At 41.6% G+C, this 19,160-nt stretch overlaps 1 protein-coding gene across 7 annotated transcripts in view; it reads left to right on the plus strand.

Annotated features, from left to right (window-relative positions):
• KIF15 (kinesin family member 15) overlaps positions 1-19,160 on the plus strand; it is a 110,753-nt gene that overhangs the window by 2,067 nt on the left and 89,526 nt on the right. For all 7 annotated transcript variants that reach the window (XR_008678647.2, XR_008678646.2, XR_008678648.2 and 4 more), the window contains exons 2-5: positions 10,655-10,697; positions 11,515-11,698; positions 14,392-14,468; positions 17,177-17,214. Coding sequence is in view for 1 of the 7 variants with exons in the window: in XM_031009113.3 (XP_030864973.2) it covers positions 10,655-10,697; positions 11,515-11,698; positions 14,392-14,468; positions 17,177-17,214 (342 nt within the window). In the remaining 6 variants the exon portion in view is untranslated. The remainder of the gene's footprint in view (positions 1-10,654; positions 10,698-11,514; positions 11,699-14,391; positions 14,469-17,176; positions 17,215-19,160) is intronic.

The following is a 19,160-nucleotide window of genomic DNA, read 5'->3' on the forward strand; positions in this document are numbered from 1 at the left end:
TCTCCACCTCCTGGGTTCAAGCAGTACTCATGCCTCAGCCTCCCAAGTAGCCAGGACTACAGGCGTGCACCACCATGCCCTGCTAATTTTTTGTATTTTAGTAGAGACAGGGTTTCACCATGTTGCCCAGGCTGGTCTTGAACTCCTGAACTCAAGCAATCCACCTGCCTTGGCCTCCCAAAGTGCTAGGATTACAGGCGTGAGCCACTGCACCTGGCCTAAGATTCCCTTTCTGAACCCAATCATGTTTGGGCAAATGACTGATGAGTATTTATCTAGACTGCAGAGTAAAGCGTCCAATGGTCTGTTTTAAAGCAGGAAGACTCTTTAAAAGACTTACTGTTTTGTTGAGGTATAGCTTCATGCAGTTAAGGGCACAAATCTTAATATTATTCAACAAATTTTTACATATAAATACACTCATGTAACCACCATCCAGATCAAGAAATAGAACTGTTCCTGTACTCCAGAAAGTTCCCTGTGACCCTTCCTAGTCAATAACTACCTGATCCCCAACCATTACTCTGATTATTATTATCACTGATTAGTTTTGCTTCTATTCTTGAACTTAATATAAATGGTACAGTATGTATTCTTTTTTTATTCTGGTTTCTTCAACTGAACATTATATCTGATCATTGTCCATCATTGTATGTAGCAGCAGTTCTTTTTCATTGCTCTGTAGTGTTCCATTATGTGAGTATACCATGATTTGTTTATTCTCCTGTTGATTGACATTTGGGTTTTTATTATAGTTAGGGCTGTTATGAATAAAGCTACTGAGAATAGACTTAAACATATTTTTAGATGGACACATAGAGGACCTCAAAGTTGAAAGAATTTTACAGTGAATGCCTATAGACTTCATTTTTTTCTTTTCTTTTTTGAGACAGAGTCTTGCTCTGTCACCCAGGCTGAAGTGCAGGGGTGCGATCTTGGCTCACTGCAACCTCCATCTCTGTTCAAGTGATTCTCCTGCCTCAGCCTCCTGAGTAGCTGGGACTACAGGCAACCACCACCAAGCCTGGCTACTTTTTATATTTTTAGTAGAGGCAGGGTTTCACCATATTGGCCAGGCTGGTCTCAAACTCCTGACCTCAAATGATCCACCCACCTTGGTCTCCCAAAGTGTTGGGATTACAGGTGTGAGCCACTGCACCCAGCCTAGACTTCCTTTAAATGTCAAAATTTTATGACAGCCACATGATAAACTTTTATACTCTCTTTAACCTTTGATCAAGAGGTAGCATATTGAGGTGGTTAAGAGTAGGATATCTGGATTTAGCATGCCTTCGTTCAAATCCTAGCACTTCTCAATGATGTTTCCTTAGATCTCAATTAGAAATAATGCCAGAACTATCTACATTTGTGTAGTTTTAAATTTCACTTTCTCTTGCTATTTGCTTATTAACTTTTCTTCTTTTTTTAATCAAGTAAACATTTTACTTTGGGTTCCTTTTAGATTTACCAGAAAGTTGCACATAAATGCAGATCAGTATCCATCTAATCATTTTCCATCTGATCAGTTACAGAGATCTCTGCAGAAATGAAGAGCTGGCAGCCTACCTTCTGGGGCTTCTTATTGTTGTTTGCTTGTGTATTTGCTTAGCAACTGGCTGGATGAATTTAGTGAAGTCTATTTCCCTCCTATACTGTTAAGCCTTTGATATTGCTCCTCAGGAAAGCACAGCTTTGGATATGCCCACCTTTATCCTGGGATGACAGTGGTTTTGGTAGGGATCTCTTTCTTTCTATGACTGCACACAGCTGTTAAACTCCAGTAATTGTTAGCTGATTGCTCTATTGTTTTTTAACAATGCCCTGGGCATAAATTGTCTTACAAACTACTTCAATTCTTGCTCCATTGAAGGAGTAGTTTCTGAGGTTTTCTTTCATATTTCTTGTGACTCCAGTGTAGCTACTCCTAATTGTCTTATATCCCCATTGTCTTCTGCAAGCGAATAGGCCTGCAATTTAGCTTGTATCTTGAATGTCTTCCTAATTACTTTCACTAAAACCTACACTGTTCCTGAGAGTGCCCTTAGGTTTGAACTTCTCTCCACCCCCTCTCCCCCAGACGGAGTCTCGCTCTGTCACCTAGGCTGTACCACAGTGGCGTGGTCTCAGCTCACTGCAACCTCCACCTCCTGAGTTCAAGCGATTCTCCTGCCTCAGCCTCCCAAGTAGCTGAGATTACAGGCATGTGCCACCATGCCCAGCTAATTTTTGTTTTGTATTTTTAGTAGAGAGACGGGGTTTCACCATGTTGGTCAGGCCGGTCTCAAACTCCTGACCTCAAATGATCTACCTGCCTCGGCCTCCCAAAGTGCTGGGATTACATCATGAGCCACCACACCTAGACAGGTTTGAACTTCTCTGTGCTCTGTTGCAAATAAATTCAGCTCCTTTGGGAAGAGATTAAGAGTTATCTGTTTATGGGCTGATTCTTCCTTTAGGCAAAATCTCTGAGCCTGGGGACTTGAGTTGGGGATGGGGATAATGGCAGTCTTGTCTCTGAGTGATACCCTTTGTAGTTGCTGAGCATTTTGTGGGGAAGGTGGGGAGTGTAGCAGCCCACCTTCTAGACTTTCCTTTCCTTGTGCAGAACCACTGCCTAATGAGTTGGGGCAAGGGTGATCAGGGCCCCAGTGTTCTTAGCATGCAGTTGCAAGATGAGGGCTGTATGGGAGAAGGGAGAGCCCCCATCTCTCAACCACAGTTGTCTAGGACTTTATCTCAGCATCAGGTAGCTAGCTGGAGACACAATGATACACTGACATCCTGCTACTCTGTGGAAGAAACCCTTGCAATTAGGAGCTGGAGGGATCCCTGTGTTCTTGGCTGCTGCAATCTACAGTGGAGTGTTTGCCTTGCTGAGATGGGAGGGAGACAGCAATCTTGTTTCAAATAACACAGGATCAACTTTCTTGATGAATTTTCATGAATGTTCTTGAACGGATGTTTCTTGGTTTGCTGTTTGTCTTTGGGAACATTTCCAGAAGCTTGACTTTTCTTTTCTTTTCTTTCTTTCTTTCTTTCTTTCTTTTTTTTTTTGAGATGGAGTCTCACTCTGTCTCCCAGGCTGGAGTGCAGTGGCGTGATCTCGGCTCACTGCAAGCTCCGCCTCCTGGGTTCACGCCATTCTCCTACCTCAGCCTCCTGGGTAGCTGGGACTACAGGCGCCTGCCACCATGCCTGGCTAATTTTTTGTATCTTTAGTAGAGATGGGGTTTCACCGTGTTAGCCAGGATGGTCTCGATCTCCTGACCTCGTGATCCGCCCGCTTCGGCCTCCCAAAGTACTGGGATTACAGGTGTGAGCCACCATGCCCGGCCAACTTTCTTTTTTTAAATTTCACCAGTTTCACTGGGGAGTGGGTCAGTGGAATTCCTCATAATGTCATGCCAGAAGTCAATCTCTGAACTCTTTTTTAACAGAATTATTCTGCCCGCTAGGTTGAGAAAAGATGAGAGTGGGGGAGAAAGAGAAGCAGAAAGACTATTGTAATAACACAATAAAGAGATATTGCTGGCTTGGTTCTACACTGTGGCAGTGGATTTGGCAAGAAGTTGTTGGATTGTGGGTATATTTTGAAATTAGAGCCAAAGCTTTGCTGAGATTGGATATGAAGAGTGAGAAAGAACAGGGTCAGGGATGACTATATGGTTTTTGGCCTAAGCAACTGGAAAGATGGAGTTAACAGAGATGTAGAAACACATTTGGGCTAGAGGTGGGGTGATCAGGAGCTCAATTTTGGACACATTAAATTTGATTCATTACCCACTGCATATCCAGTTAGAGATATCAAATAGGTAATAAGTTGTAGGAGTGTGGAGCTCGGCTGGGCGTGGTGGCCCATGCCTGTAATCCCAGCACTTTGGGAGGCCGAGGCGGGTGGATCATGAGGTCAGGAGATCGAGACCATCCTGGCTAACAAAGTGAAACCCCGTCTCCACTAAAAATACAAAAAATTCTCCGGGCGTGGTGGCAGGCCCCTGTAGTTCCAGCTACTCCGGAGGCTGAGGCAGGAGAATGGCATGAGCCCGGGAGGTGGAGCTTGCAGTGAGCCGAGATTGCGCCACTGCACTCCAGCCTGGGCAACAGAGCGAGACTCCATCTCAAAAAAAAAAAAAAAAAAAAAGGAGTGTGGAGCTCAGGACAGCAGTCCAGGAAGAAGGTTTAAATTTGTGAATCATCAATTTGTACCTAGTATTTAAAAACAGGCCAGGCATGGTGGCTCACTAGTGTAATCCCAGCACTTTGGGAGGCCAACGCGGGCAGATCACAAGGTCAGGATATCAAGACCATCCTGGCCAACATGGTGAAACACCGTCTCTACTAAAATACAAAAAATTAGCCAGGCGTGGTGGTGCACGCCTGTAGTCCCAGCTACTTGGGAGGCTGAGGGCAGGGGAATTGCTTGAATCTGGGAGGTGGAGGTTGCAGTGAGCCAAGATCGTGGCACTGCAGTCCAGCCTGGTGACAGAGCAAGACTCCATCTCAAAAAAAAAAAGAAAAGAAAAGAAAAAAAAAACCATTGATGCAAGATTTTTTGCTCCTTAGCTCAGCTAAAATCCAGGTTCGTGTTGCATGACCAGGAAAAATCAGGCACGCGGACACATCGAAAGATGAGGAGAGTGGAATTTATTAAAAGGAAGCTCTCAGTGAAAAAAACTGTGTCCTGCCAACAAGCTCCCACCTCACAGATTGAATACCAGGTCACCATACACCAGCTGAAGAGGCCAGGCTTCTCCCCCTGCATGAGGTGCAAATTCCCAGTGGCTCCACTCCATTCTCCCAGGGTGCATGTGGGCCTTTAGTCTGAGCCACTCCACATTGATTTATTTTCCTTACTGCGCATGTGTTAAGGGACAGAATTTTTCAGTGACCTGGCAGGCGTTTGGCTGTCTCCTGTCTCTATCATTCCCCACTCTAAAGAAGTACATCTAACTGCCCTTAGAATAAAGATAAGGACAAAGACCAATCTTAACTGCTTCCTGCTGACAGGGGGTGCTGTGTTTGGAAAATGGCAGTCAGATTTCCCTAAGAGGCCAATCTAAAGGTTCCTGGCAAAAGGGACCATTATCTGAGGCTCCAGTTGCACGACTGGAGTTTGATGACCTGAAGGCGAGAAGAGACAAACTGAGTTATTAGAAAACATGTATCAAAACAAAACAAGGATGGGGTAAGGACAGAAGTCATGCCAGAAGTCATGCTCGAAAATCCCGAGGCCTTTTACTGGTTTGCACAGGGAGAGGGAGGCCAAAAGCCTGATTGTTAAAAGTTAAAAAAAATTTTTACCCTTTTGCTGGCTTGTCAGTCTTTGAGGTTCCCTTCCCCCAAGCCCAATCCTAAGCTAATCTCAAGTTTAAGGTTTGGGAAATTAACTTTTCGCAGTTTAGAGGATGGATCCAAGGGGAGTGTGCTGTAGTAAGGAGACACAATTACCTATCTGTGAAGAGAGGACACAAGGGGAAAAGGAAAAAAGAAAGTGTTTTTTTCAAAGGAGTCCCAGGGGTTCAGGATGTATTCAAAAAGGCCACAGACTGAAGATGAATGGCAATCCATCAAGAAAGAGGGGAGCAGGTGTCCCTGGTTCCTTTCTCTTCCTAGTGAATACCCAGGGTAGGTGAGGGAGGGAGAAAGTGACATGCCCCTTTTCATTTCTCCTGTCCTTATATCCCCAAAACCTGGTGATCATCAAAGGGTGCCACCCATGGATGTCAAAGCGGCTTTCCCCCATGTTAACAGGGCTTACCCACGTACGCCCTATCTCCCCTGCTGTCAGTAGCCTTCAAGTTCTCTAGACCTCATTTATGTTGTGGATACTAGCATGATGTTTATCCATGAAACAGGAGGCTTGGCTTAATCAGCAGGAGTTAGTCATGCTCACCTGTGCTGTGCTTTTTAACTTCTGTTACCGTCTGCTTCTGGATCCCTCAGATCCAGTTTTTTTTTTCTTAGGGCTTTGACCTGAAGTTGGGAATTGAGTTTGGGACCAAAAATGTGTCTCAGGGGTTGTATGGACTCCTTATCATAAGCCGAATGCTAAGGTGAAGCTGTGAAAGGGGTCCTCCTCCAAGGGAAAGAAAAGGATGCCCTGTGACACACCCAGATAACTGGTGGCTATAGTTATGTTTGGTAAGATTTGGGTGCATGGAGCTTGGCTTTGGTTAGCTCCCTTGGTCTTACTTTCCCAAAAAGGAAACCTCTGGATGACAGGCACTGTATTTATTCCCACCACCTAGCAGGATTTGCAGGATAATTGCTTAGAACTAGAATATTGATTCAGATTTTTACATTACCCATCCCCCTTTGTTCATTCTGGGCTGTAGTTGGAGATCTCTGGTTGGATCACAGGCATAAGCAGGGTTAGTTTTTAAACGAACTAGGCAAAAAACTTGAAAACAACTAGTGGGTCTAGAATTTAATGATGATAAGTTTTTAAACATAATTTATCTGTCTCCAGTCCTCAGTTTTCTTAAAAACAAACCATGGTAGGACTGAGTTGTTTGCAAAATAGACTTTAGTCTTATATTTGGCTTGATTCTTTGCATGAAGTGCAGCAAGAATACTTACAGAGGACTTTTAGATTGGCTTTGATGGAACTCTATTCCACAAGGAATCTCAGATAGGACTTTCTAAAGCCGAGCCCAGCTGTGGGTTTTTACCCTCAAATACCTGTGAGTTGGGTAAACTCCTCTCTTCTTGAGGTCCCAAGAGCATAGGGTTCCTGGGCCTGTTAAAAAGTGACACTTTTTACTCACCGCAGATTAGGAACCCTGTACAGGGACTGTGTAGGCAAGGTATGAGGCCAGTTTTCCCAAGGAGCTTTTATCAGTTCTGCAAGTCAAGCTTGACTCCTTAAAAGGAAGCATACCCTTCCAGTCAGAGGCCTTGGTAAAACAACTAGTGTCTTCAGTTGTGTCCTGTTGCAAAGAAAATGGAATCTTATTGCACTGATGCAAACAAATATATTGTCATAAGTTAAGTATACTCACAACTAGTTTCCAAATTCTGGAGAAGCCAGGCAGAGAGAGAGAGACAAACATGCTCCAAATTTTGTTCACAGGAGTATACCTTACTCAATTATTAAAGGCTGTAAATAGTTCAAAATAAGTTTCCTTCACTCTGAAAAACAAAGCAAGGATTGGCAATGGTCCAAGCGAAAGTCAAAAAGATTACTTCAGTTTTGTATTCATTAAGTCCATCCAGTTAACTCTTGTTTTGCTTGATATTCATGAACATTTCAGCTCTTCATGAGTCCTGTTTGTTTTTTCTTTATTCTAATGTCACAATCTCCAAAGTTATCAGAAACCTGCATTTGAGAGCACCTATGAAAGTTCTATGGCTGATTATAAACCATCTTTTGAAGAGGATGAAAACAAGACAACAATTGTCTGTGAATAACAAAATGTCCAGGGTAGTTAGAGTCAGAAACAGAATTGACAAATAAATTTGTTATCTCTGTGGTTTATAATAACTTAACATAACAACCTTAATTGTGATTGACGGCATATACTCATGATGGGGCCCTAAGATAATTTCTGATGGCCTGGGACTCCTTGGAAAAAACAGAAAAGGCACCACAGATTCCATTTTGATGGCCAGACACTAGAATTTTAGGAATCCTTTACAATTTTGGAACATATATTAATATTATTCCCTAAAATATAACCTGAAGAAGATTAAACATTATTTTGGTAATCCCGTGTACCTAAACATGTCAGGTAATCCTGTTTACCTCTCTTCTGGATGTGTCAGGGGCCCTCTGTAGCATCCAAAAGCCAGGTGTCAGGAAAGACAATTTTGAAACTGAAGTTTGATTTTGGGAAGCCTGTTGAATATGTTAGAGGTTTAAAACATTTGATTTTATGAAATAGAATTCCAGATTACCATAAGTTATTTATTTTGCCAAAATGATGACTCAGAAATTTTAAAAAGCAAAAACCTTTTATAACCCTTTACAGATTTAGCTAAAGAGCATATTGGTGCCTTAAGAGAACCTTGTTGTGCTTTTATTTCAATGCTCAATTTATGGAAAAGCCATATAATACCCTTTTGAATTTAATCAGTATGTTCACACAAGGAATTTTTTTTTGCAAGATCAATTTTTACAATCCTTCTACTACTTGTTTACACATTTAGCTTTATCTTATCTAATTCAAAACAGTCCTTTAACCCTAGGCAAAAATGTACATTTTGATGACATCTGCATTTTACCAATAATTTTTAAGGCTGTTTTTATTTCTCAAAGATTAAAGTCATGTGAACTAAAAGGTACCACAGCTCTTCTTTCCTTTAAAAAATATTTGATCTAAGTGCTTATTTTCCTTTAGGCCAATTAATTAGAACTCTTGTTTATAGAGATCACACACACAACACATATATAACTACACAGCCAGAAGAAGATCCAGTAGCTGTAAGATTTTCTGTTCACCAATTTTGTAACTGGACAATTAGCCTCTGAGTGGGGCCCTTTAAGAGCAGGGCTAGGAAAGCATGTAGTTTCTAGGGCCTGGTAAACAGGTATAGCTAGAAGACAAAAACAGATTTTGAGAGGGATCCATCCACCTCTAATTCCTGGGGCTCCATTAGGAAAACAAAGGTCTCTCCCAAAATGGAATCCGTGGAGACTTTTCTGTTTTTCCCAAGGAGTCTCAGGCCATCAGAAATTATCTTAGGGCCCCTCATGCATGCATTAAGAGGGGCAAGACAAAATGGAGAAAAAGAATTCAGTTGACTGAGAAAAAAACCTTTTCCCAGCAAAATAAGATCTAAGAAGAGAAAAACATAAAGGTCTTTTAAATATACTTATAACTTGGATATCCACTTTCAATTAAGCTGAGCGCTTTTTAAGAAAATCCTTTTGAGTCCCTTATTACCTGACATTAGCCATGCAAAGTGGCCAGTATTTCTGACTTCCAAACTTTACCAAAGGTAACTTCCCAGGTGCTCAGAGAAAGGAAAATTCAAGGTGGTTCATGGAGGGAAAGAGAATCAACAAATAGCTAAGGTCACACAGATATCAAACCAGAAAGGACGCATTCCTTAAGCCAGGATTGAATCCAGGCCACCATTGTAAAATGGCAGAGGCTAAAACAAAGCACTGGGCACGTGGTTACAGGCCATGCTTCCAAGGACATAAAACAAGATGGAGGCCTGCAGCAAAGTTTGCCATTGACCGGTTTGCCGGGCTGGTTTGAACAGTGGACCTATGGAGTCCTAGGCCAGCATCCCAACCTAAGGTACCCCTCTTTCTGACAGAGCCATACAGAAAGACATGGAAAGCACACCAGCTTGGTTACAGCTTAAGACCAACCTCACAAATCCTTTTTCATAATTGAAACCTTACAGAGAATATAAACAGTGATAGTTGGGGTCTTGGCCTAGTAAAACATCTTAAAAAAAAAAAAAAAGCCTCTCACATAAAAGTTAATCTCTGGTGGAAAAAAGAAAAAAAAACTTAAATGCAGGGCTTGAAAGATGCCTGAAAGAAGAACCTCTTATTCTTATGCAAATGAGTTTTTGCAGCAGGGAGAGAAATCTTTAATTGCTGTTTCTTCCCTGGGGCTTGAACCTAGCTGGGCCCCTTGGCTAGGGGAGGGGAGGACTCTGTGGGCATGTGGCGGGGAACCCTAGCCAGCCAGCCAAGTGGGGCCCTTGGGCCATGCACCCCAGCCCCACCCAGGAGGGGAGGGATGCAAGGAACTGCCACTCGCCCCACTTGCCTGTCCATCCTACGCATGAGCCTGCAGCCACTGGATTGCGGGTAGAACACCCCCAGTATTGTAGAAGAAAAGATAGGTGCCATTACAGTCTCAAAAAAAAAGAAGGAAAATGCCACAGAAAGGCTGGGTTGGAATGAGGCCAACATTCCCTACCCCTGAGAGCGATGAGGGGTAGAAGGGGGCACAGTTTCCTCTATTCTCAGAAGAAGTCCAAGGACAAGAAGCCTCAGAAACAAGAGGGAAAAATATTTTTTGGTTCACATTTTACTCACCTTTACTCATGTTCTTATACAGGCCACCAAAATGATGCAGGATTTTTTGGTCCTTAGCTCAGCTAAAATCCAGGTTCTTGTTGCATGACCAGGAAAAATTAGGCACATGGATACATTGAAAGGTGAGAAGAGCAGAATTTATTAAAAGAACACTCTCAATGAAAAAAGGAGGTCCTGCGAACAGGCTCTCACCTCACAGATTGAATACCAGGCCACAACACTCCAGCTGAAGAGGCCAGGCTTCTCTCCTTGCATAAGGCACAAATTCCTAGTGGTTCCACCCCATTCTCCCAGTGTGCATGTGGGCCCTTAGTCTGAGCCACTCCATATTGATTTATTTCCCTTACTGTGCATGTGTTGAGGGATGGAATTTTTCACCGTGGGCATGTTTAGGCAAGCCCCCTGTGCACAATGACCTGGGCAGCATTTGACTGTCTCCTGTCTCTATCACCATGAGACTAGATGTTACAACCAGTAATGGGTTGGGATAGAATGAGAATAGGATCAAGGCCTGGGCTGTGGAGCACAGCATTGTTAAAGTCAGGGATCTGAGGAGGCTGAATGTAGCAGGCAACCCAGGAGCATGTTAGAGAAGAATAGGATTTCCATATTACAATTTAAATGACCTTTAATAACTTTTTTTTTTTCTAGCTGAGTTACGCAGCGTGACAAATGGTCAGTCTAACCAACCAAGGTAAGAAGAAAAATATTCTCGATGAGCGCCCAAAGGACTAGGGATGGAATATTTTTAAAATAACCATTTAGCATAGTAAAGAGTACTTATTTCAAAATTTAACTTAGTCCTCAACCAGCTGGAAATGTGGGAAAACTGCATATTACCTCTGCCCTCTCGCTTTCCAGGCAAAATGATAGAATCAATAGCATAATTCTCCTTGGGAATGACTTATTTATTATTGCTAGTAAGAGGGAAATGAGAGACAAGCACTACTTGGAACTCCATGCAATGAACACACACTCCCTTTGAGTTCAAGTAAAGGGTTGTGAAGGTGCCTATTGTGAAGTAAATCAGTAAAAGGTATAGGTCATGTGAGACTCTTTAAAAAGAGATAAATTTGGCTGGGTGCAGGGGCTCACGCCAGTAATCCCAGCACTTTGGGAGGCCAAGGTGGGCAGATAACCTGAGGTCAGGAGTTCAAGACCAGCCTGGCCAGTACGGTGAAACCCTGTCTCTACTAAAAGTACAAAAATTAGCTGGGTGTGATGGCAGATCCCTGTAATCCCAGCTACTTGGGAGACTGAGGCAGGTGAATCACTTGAACCCAGGAGGTGGAGGTTGCAGTGAGCCAAGACTGCACCATTGCACTCCAGCCTGGGCAACAAGAATGAAACTCCATCTCAAAAAAAAAAGAGGTAAATTTGTATGGGATATGTCTTGGGCTTTGTTGGAGAAACTCATTATAGAAACATTACAGGCAATATGAGACTTGGATCCTTTTTCAGTTTTCTTCTTCAATAAACTGAACTGTTACTTTCTTTTTTTTTGTCTTTAGTAATGAAGGTGATGCCATCAAAGTTTTTGTGCGAATTCGTCCTCCTGCAGAAAGATCTGGGTCAGCTGATGGAGAGCAGAACTTATGCTTATCTGTGCTGTCCTCCACGAGTCTCCGGCTGCACTCCAACCCTGAGCCCAAGACCTTCACGTTTGATCATGTTGCAGATGTGGATACCACTCAGGTAATGATAATTAGAAACTTAACTTTTTTTTTTTTTTGAAAAGGAGTCTAACTCTGTCACCAGGCTGGAGTGCAGTGGCATGATCTCGGCTCACTGCACCCTCTGCCTCCCGGGTTCAAGTGATTCTCCTGCCTCAGCCTCCCGAGTAGCTAGGACTACAGGTGCGCGCCACCATGCCTAGCTAATTTTTGTATTTTTAGTAGAGATGGGGTTTCACCATGTTGGCCAGGATGGTCTTGATCTCTCGACCTCGTGATCTGCCCGCCTCAGCCTCCCAAAGTGCTGGGATTATAGGTGTGAGCCACCTCGCTGGAAACTTTACTTTTTACCTGGAACATATAAGCCTTCATTAGCTCTAAGAATTTCATTTCTTGTCTGGGTGTGGTGGCTCATGCCTGTGATCCCAGCACTTTGGGAGGCTGAGGAGGGCGAATCATGAGGTCAGGAGATCGAGATCATCCTGGCTAACACAGTGAAACCCCGTCTGTACTAAAAATACAAAAAATTAGCTGGTTGTGGTGGTGGGCACCTGTAGTCCTAGCTACTCGGGAGGCTGAGGCAAGAGAATGGCATGAACCCAGGAGGCGGAGCTTGCAGTGAGCGGGGATTGCACCACTGCACTCCAGACTGGGCAATAGAGCAAGACTCTGTCTCAAAAAAAAAAAAAAAAAAAAGAATTTCTTTTCTGGGCTGGTCTCTTTTTAATTTCATCCGTCTCAAATAAGGAGACTGAAACGTTCCATAAATATTTTAAATCTAATTTTATTAAATAGTATTCTCCTTTTTTCATCGAACTTTGTAGCAGAATGACAAAAGCCTTCTTTTTTTTTTTTTCCCCCCCACTAAGTGATAGGAAATTATGGGCGTAGTGGCACATGCCTGTTATCCCAGCTACTTGGAAGGCTAAGGCAGGAGGATCACTTGAGCCCAGGAGTTTGAGGCTGCAGTGAGCTATGATGCTGCCACTGCACTCCAGCCTCAGCAACAGAGCAAGACTCTATCTCTTAAAAAAAAAAAAAAAAAGATCTGTGATGTTCATTGTAGTAGCCATTAGTTATATGTAGCTATTTAGATTTAAATTAATTAAATAAAACTTGAAAGTCAGTTCCTCATATACACTAGTCATATTAAAAGTGTGGCTCGTGCATCTGAGGCACTGGAGGTTAGTGAAGATGCACTTTTTGGAGCCAGTGGATGATTGAGAAGTACTGTTGAACTGCCTAATCTAAGGATTTAGGATTACCGTGATGTCAACAACTGCTTTTCTAATTAAGGTCAACTTAATTAAGACCTAGTTAGTGCTATCCAATGGAACTTTCTGCAGTGATGGAAATGTTCTGTATCTGTGCTGTCTGTTACAATAGCCTCTAGCCAAATGTGACTATATGAGTTTAAATTAATTAAAATTAAATAAAATTTAAAATTCAGTGCCTCAGATGCACTAGTCACATGTGGCTCCTGAGCACTTTTAATATGGTTAGTGTGTATGAAGAACTGGCTTTTAAGTTTCATTCAATTAATTTAAATCTAAATAGCTACATATAACTGATGGCTACTATACTGAACATCACAGATTTTTTTTTTTTTTTTGTAAGAGATGGTGTCTTGCTTTGTTGCCAAGGCTGGAGTGCACAAATAATCCTCCTGCTTAGCCTCCCAAGTAGCTGTGATTACAGGCATGTGCCACTATGCTTGGCTAATTTTTTTTTCATTCCAGGATAAATCTCAGTTATGCCAAGCTAAATTTTAAATTTTTTGTAGAGATGGAGTCTTACTATGTTCCCTAGGCTGGTCTCGAACTCCTGGCCTCAAGCAGTCCTCCCATCTTGGCCTCCCTAAGTGCTGGGATTACAGGTGTGAGCCACTTCATGCAGCCCATCACAGATCTTCAGTATTCCCTTATACATATGGATGTTTTTGGGCCGACATTTAGATCTTTGGATCTTTTTTTTATGTGGAGCATCGCTGGCCAATAGATAAGTAAAATGAGGACTGGGTGCTGTGGCTCACGCCTGTAATCCCAGCACTTTGGGAGGTGGAGGTGGGCGGATCACGAGGTCAGGAGTTTGAGACTAGCCTGACTAACATGGTGAAACCCCGTTTCTACTAAAAATAAAAAATTAGCCAGGCATGGTGGTGTGCACCTGTAGTCCCAGCTACACGGGAGGCTGAGGCAGGAGAATTGCTTGAACCTGGGAGGCGGAAGTTTCAGTGAGCCGAGATTGCGCCATTGCACTAAAGGCGACAGAGTGAGGCTCCATCTCAAAAATAAATAAAAATAAACAGTGTAGGGTTGGGAGTTCTTGCATTCGTAGTAAGACTGCATCTCCTTGTAGGTAAAAATGAAAATAAAATGGAGGTATTGACTGTTCAGTGCAAACTTATGAGAAATATCACTGAAGAAGATGTACAGCCATTTATTTATGCTAGTACCAGTACAATATCTATATGCAATATGCTCTACAAAATTCTGTATAAAGTTTAGTTGTGTGCTTTAAATCTATAGGTGTATAGGAGATTAATAGATGTAATTATGTGTAAAGTTTAATCATCTTAGATAGTTTAGCCTTTTTTCTGTAGTAGATGTTATCCATGTTATTACTAAGCAATTTTTGCTGTTACATTGTAGAATGTAATTTAGGAAAAATGTTTTCATTTTTATGATATGTTAACATGTTTGGTTACATTTGTAGGAATCTGTATTCGCAACTGTGGCTAAAAGCATTGTGGAGTCTTGCATGAGCGGTTATAATGGTACCATCTTTGCATAGTAAGTTGTTGACTGTGTCCTTATACATAGTACATGCTTGTATTATTTTCCTGTTGCTGTTGTAACAAATTACCACAAACGTAGTGGCTTAAAACAACACAAATGTATTATGTTACAGTTCTATAAGTGAAAAGTTCAACATGGGTCTCTCACAGGCTAAAATCAAGGCGTCAGCAGGGATGCAATTCTTTTGGCAGCCTTGTTCCTTTCTGGAAAATTTGTTTCTTTGCCTTTTTCAGCTGCTAGAGGCCACCCACATTACTTAGCTTACAGCCCTGTTTATCTTCAAAACCAACAACATGTAACTCTTTGACTCTTCTTCCTTAGTCACACCTCCCTCTGACAGCAGCTAAAAAAGGTTTTCTGATTTTAGGGACTAATGATTAGATTGGCCCCTCCTGGCTATCAAGGTAGCAGGGATTACACTCCAAGGTAGAGGGGTAGTGTAGAGCAGAGTATCTGTCTATCTATCTATATATATAACTTTTTTTTGTAAGAAAGTTTGTCCAGCCAGGCGTGGTGGCTCACGCCTGTAATCCTAGCACTTTGGGAGGCTGAGGTGGACGGGTCACTGGAGTTCAGGAGTTCAAGACCAGTCAGGCCAACATGGTGAGACCCCCGTCTCTACTAAAAATACAAAAAAAATAGCTGGATGCGGTAGTGGTCGCCTGTAGTCCCAGCTACTTGGGAGGCTGAGGCAGGAATCACTTGAACCCAGGAGGCGGAGGTTGCAGTGAGCCGAGATTGCACCACTGCACTCCAGCCTGGGTGACAGGGCAAGACTCCGCCTCAAAAAAAACAAAACAAAACAGAACAAAAAAGAAAGATTTGTCTGTTTTCCACATTTATTCAATTCTTTATATGTTATGGATATGCATTTATTTTATTCTTTAGGTTATAATCCAATACTAAAAATTATTTACCTTGTTGTTCTTGTTGTTCCAGCTTTGCCCAATGGGCCCTCCTTGAGGTTGGTTTTTGTGTCCCTTTGCTATAGCTCATCCTTTTGTTTTTTGAGCCCCTTCTTACTTTATGATGCTACAAGATGCTCTGGGCTCATCTTGTGTTTTCCCTGACCTACGCCTAGAATCAGCCATTTCACCAATGAACCCTAATTCCTTTCACTGGAGCATGGTATTTAGAAACCAAGATCTGGGCGCTAGGTGTGTTTGGTTTGTTGCTATTGGAATGCCATTGCTTCTAGGCCTTCTCAGCAGACAGAGCTAGGTAATACATGGCAGGGTGGGTATACGGTCTGGTTTACTGAGGACAATACCAATTGTCAAGTAATTATTAGTAGTGTCCTCTTCACTCTCAAGTGCCTGTTTGGACAATAATCTATAGGATTACCCTATTTGTGGCTGGGCACGATGGCTCACACCTGTAATCCCAGCACTTTGGGAGGCCGAGGCGGGTGGATCACAAGGTCAGGAGTTCAAGACCAGCCTGGCCAAGATGGTGAAACCCCATCTCTACTAAAAATACAAAAAATTAGCCGGGCGTGGTGGCAGGTGCCTGTAGTCCCAGCTACTCAGGAGGCTGAGGAAGGAGAATCATTTGAACCCAGAGGGTGGAGGTTGCAGTGAGCCGAGATCGTGCCACTGCACTCCAGCCTGGGTGACAGAGTGAAACTCCGTCTCCAAAAAAAAAAAAAAAAAAAAAAGGATTACCCTATTTGTAGAGGACTCAATAACATCCATTTCTCATTCTGAGTTACTAAAGAACTTTTTTCCCTCTTTTTTTCCAGAAGAAGGGGGTAAAAAACTATAGCATACTGTTTTCTAGTTTTGGGGGGCATTTAATGAAAAAGTAAATCCAAAATTTTCTGTTTTTGCTGTGAATCTAAGCTAAAGTCTTTTGATATCTTGATTGACATCTTTAAAATACAACTTTTTTTTTTTTTTTTTTTTTTTTTTTTTTAAAGATGGAGTCTTGTTATGTTGCCCAGTCCTGGAGCGCAGTGGCTATCCACAGCTGTGATTCTAGTGCACCACAGCCTGGAACTCCTGGGCTCAAGCCATCTTTCTACTTCAGCCTCCTCAGTAGCTGGAACTGCCTGGCTTCAACGTTTTTACTTTTAGTTTTTTGTTACTCTTGTTTCTGTTAAGTGGGATAACAGGAGAAATGACATTGCACAAAAACCTATAGCATAAGAATTTTTTTATTGCTTTATATTTAAATGAAGAGATTTTTAGTATCTTTTAAAGACAAAGAATTTAGGAAAGGAAATGCTGTATTACTTAGCATAGCAAAAATTGGAAACAAAAGTTCATTTGATTCTGGTTAAATAAATTATGGTGCTGCAAGATGCTATATGATCCCAAAACCATGGAATACTGTGTAGCTATTAAAAATAATGAGGCAGACCTCTATTGCTGACCTAGGAAGATATCTGAGGTAAAATTAAGGGAAAAATAGGTTGCAAAGCAGTATGAAGAGCATCATCCCAATTTTGGTAAATAAAAATTAAATGAAAACTCTGATGGCTATGTTTGTGTAATATAGAAGCATTTGCCAATTAACAGCAGTTAGCTCTTTGTAGGGAGATTGGAGACAAAGGAGGCAGATCATTCACTTTTTATCTAATAGAATTTGAAAATGGAAAGAAAATAAGCTAACTTTCTGTGGAGAAAACTTATACACTAGTATTATAATAGGAGGAGTAGTCTTTTTATGTGTAAAAATAATATGTAAAACATTTTTTACAGTGGACAGACTGGCTCAGGGAAGACATTTACTATGATGGGTAAGTAAAGATTAACTTTTGTTGGCTTAATCTACTCTTTCTGTGATAACAGTAACCTACAACATTTTGGGGAAAGGCATAATTTCTATATATGATGTTGATCTCTTGAAATTAGGGAGATTCCCTAGGCTTCTGCCAAGTTGTGAGTTCTTTGCTAGCAAAGTCCATGTGTTAATCATGTTTGCAGCTATGTTTCCAGCTCAATGCCTGGCACAGAGTTGTGCTGAATAAACAGTTTTTCAGTAGGATTTAATGAATTTGTATATGTTTATACACCTGTATAACCACTAACCAGATCAAGATTCCTGGTCAGTAACTACCAAACCCTGTCCCCTGGAATGCCAATTACTCTGATTTCTGTCATCATTAATATTGCTTGTTTTTGATTCTCTACAAATAATATTTTATTGTGTATCTTTTGTTTCTGATGTCTTTTAGTGTTAAGTTTCTGCGATTCACTCATGTTGTTGCATGTAGTAGTAGTTTATTTCCATTACTGTATAATATATTATCGTATGAATATACTACACATTTTCCAGTCTAGTGTTGATAGACATTTGGATTATTTCAACTTTTCAACCATATGAATAATGTTGCTGTGAACATCTTTCTTGTGTCTTTTCAAATAATTTATGTTGGATATGTATCCAGGAGAATTGCTGGATCATAGGATATATGTATATTTAGCTTTAGTAGATTCTGCCCAACAGTTTCCCAAAGTGATTATCTCAGTAGTATATGGAAGTTCCAGTTGCTCCACTTCCTTATATGTACTTGAAATTGTCAATTTAAAAAATTTTAGCCATTCTTGAGTATGTATAGTATTATCTTATTGTGTATTTATTTCTATTGACAACTGAATACCTTTCATAGGTTTAATTCGATATATCAATACCCTGTCTGTTGAAATGCCCATTCAAGCTTTTTTCTCCCATTTAAAAAATTAGCTTGACTTTTTCTTACTCATTTGTGGATATTCCTTATAAAACAGAGAAGTTAGCCTTTTGTCCATGATATGGATTCCAGACTTTTCTCTAGATTTTTCATTTGTCTTTTGACTTACTTAAGGTTTTTTTTTCTATGCTAAAGTTTTATTTTACATGGCTGAATTTGTTTCTTTTCTTTTTCTTCTTTTTATTGTTTTGAGATGGAGCCTCCCCCTGTCGCCTAGGCTAGAGTGCAGTGGTACAATCTTGGCTCACTGCAACCTTTGCCTCCTGGGTTCAAGGCTATTCTCCAGCCTCAGCTTCCCAAGTAGCTGGGATTGCAGGCATGCGCCACCACACCCGGCTAATTTTTGTATATTTAGTAGAGACGGGGTGGGGGGCGCGTCTCACCATGTTGGCCAGGCTGGTCTCGAACTCCCGAACTCAAGTGATCCACCTGCCTCAGCCTCCCAAAGTGCTGGGATTACAGGCAGAAGCCACTGCACCTGGCTTCTTTTTCTTTAATGGCTTCTGAATTGTGAGTTGTAGTAAGAAAGGTCTTCCTCGCTCTCTGAGGTTATAACAACAACAAATAATTGAATACTTGTACTTACAGTATGCCCAGCACTCTTCAAGACACTGTTGGTTTACTTGAATACAAGGCAGTGTCCTGGCTCTTGTGGACCTTCTGATTCTCAGGCAGGGGGAATACACAATTAAAAGCAAATACACCTCTAGAAATTATGCCAAAGGTAATAAGTGCTATGAATTAAAATAAAGCAACGTAAAGGGATGGAAAAAAGTAGAGGGTGCTATTTTAGGTGGTGGGTCAGGAAAGACCTCTCAGGAGGTGACCTTTGGAGTTATTAAGTGAAATGAGAGTGAACCATGAGACTGTCCAAGAGAATAATCTTACAGGCAGAGGAACAGCAGTTGCACAGGCCCTGAGGTGGGTGCACACCCAAGGATGTTTGAAGACCAGCAGAAGACCCACTGAGAGTGGAGTTTTCCAGGATAAGG

Source organism: Gorilla gorilla, chromosome 2 (genome assembly GCF_029281585.2).
Source record: "Gorilla gorilla gorilla isolate KB3781 chromosome 2, NHGRI_mGorGor1-v2.1_pri, whole genome shotgun sequence".
NCBI lineage: Eukaryota > Metazoa > Chordata > Mammalia > Primates > Hominidae > Gorilla > Gorilla gorilla.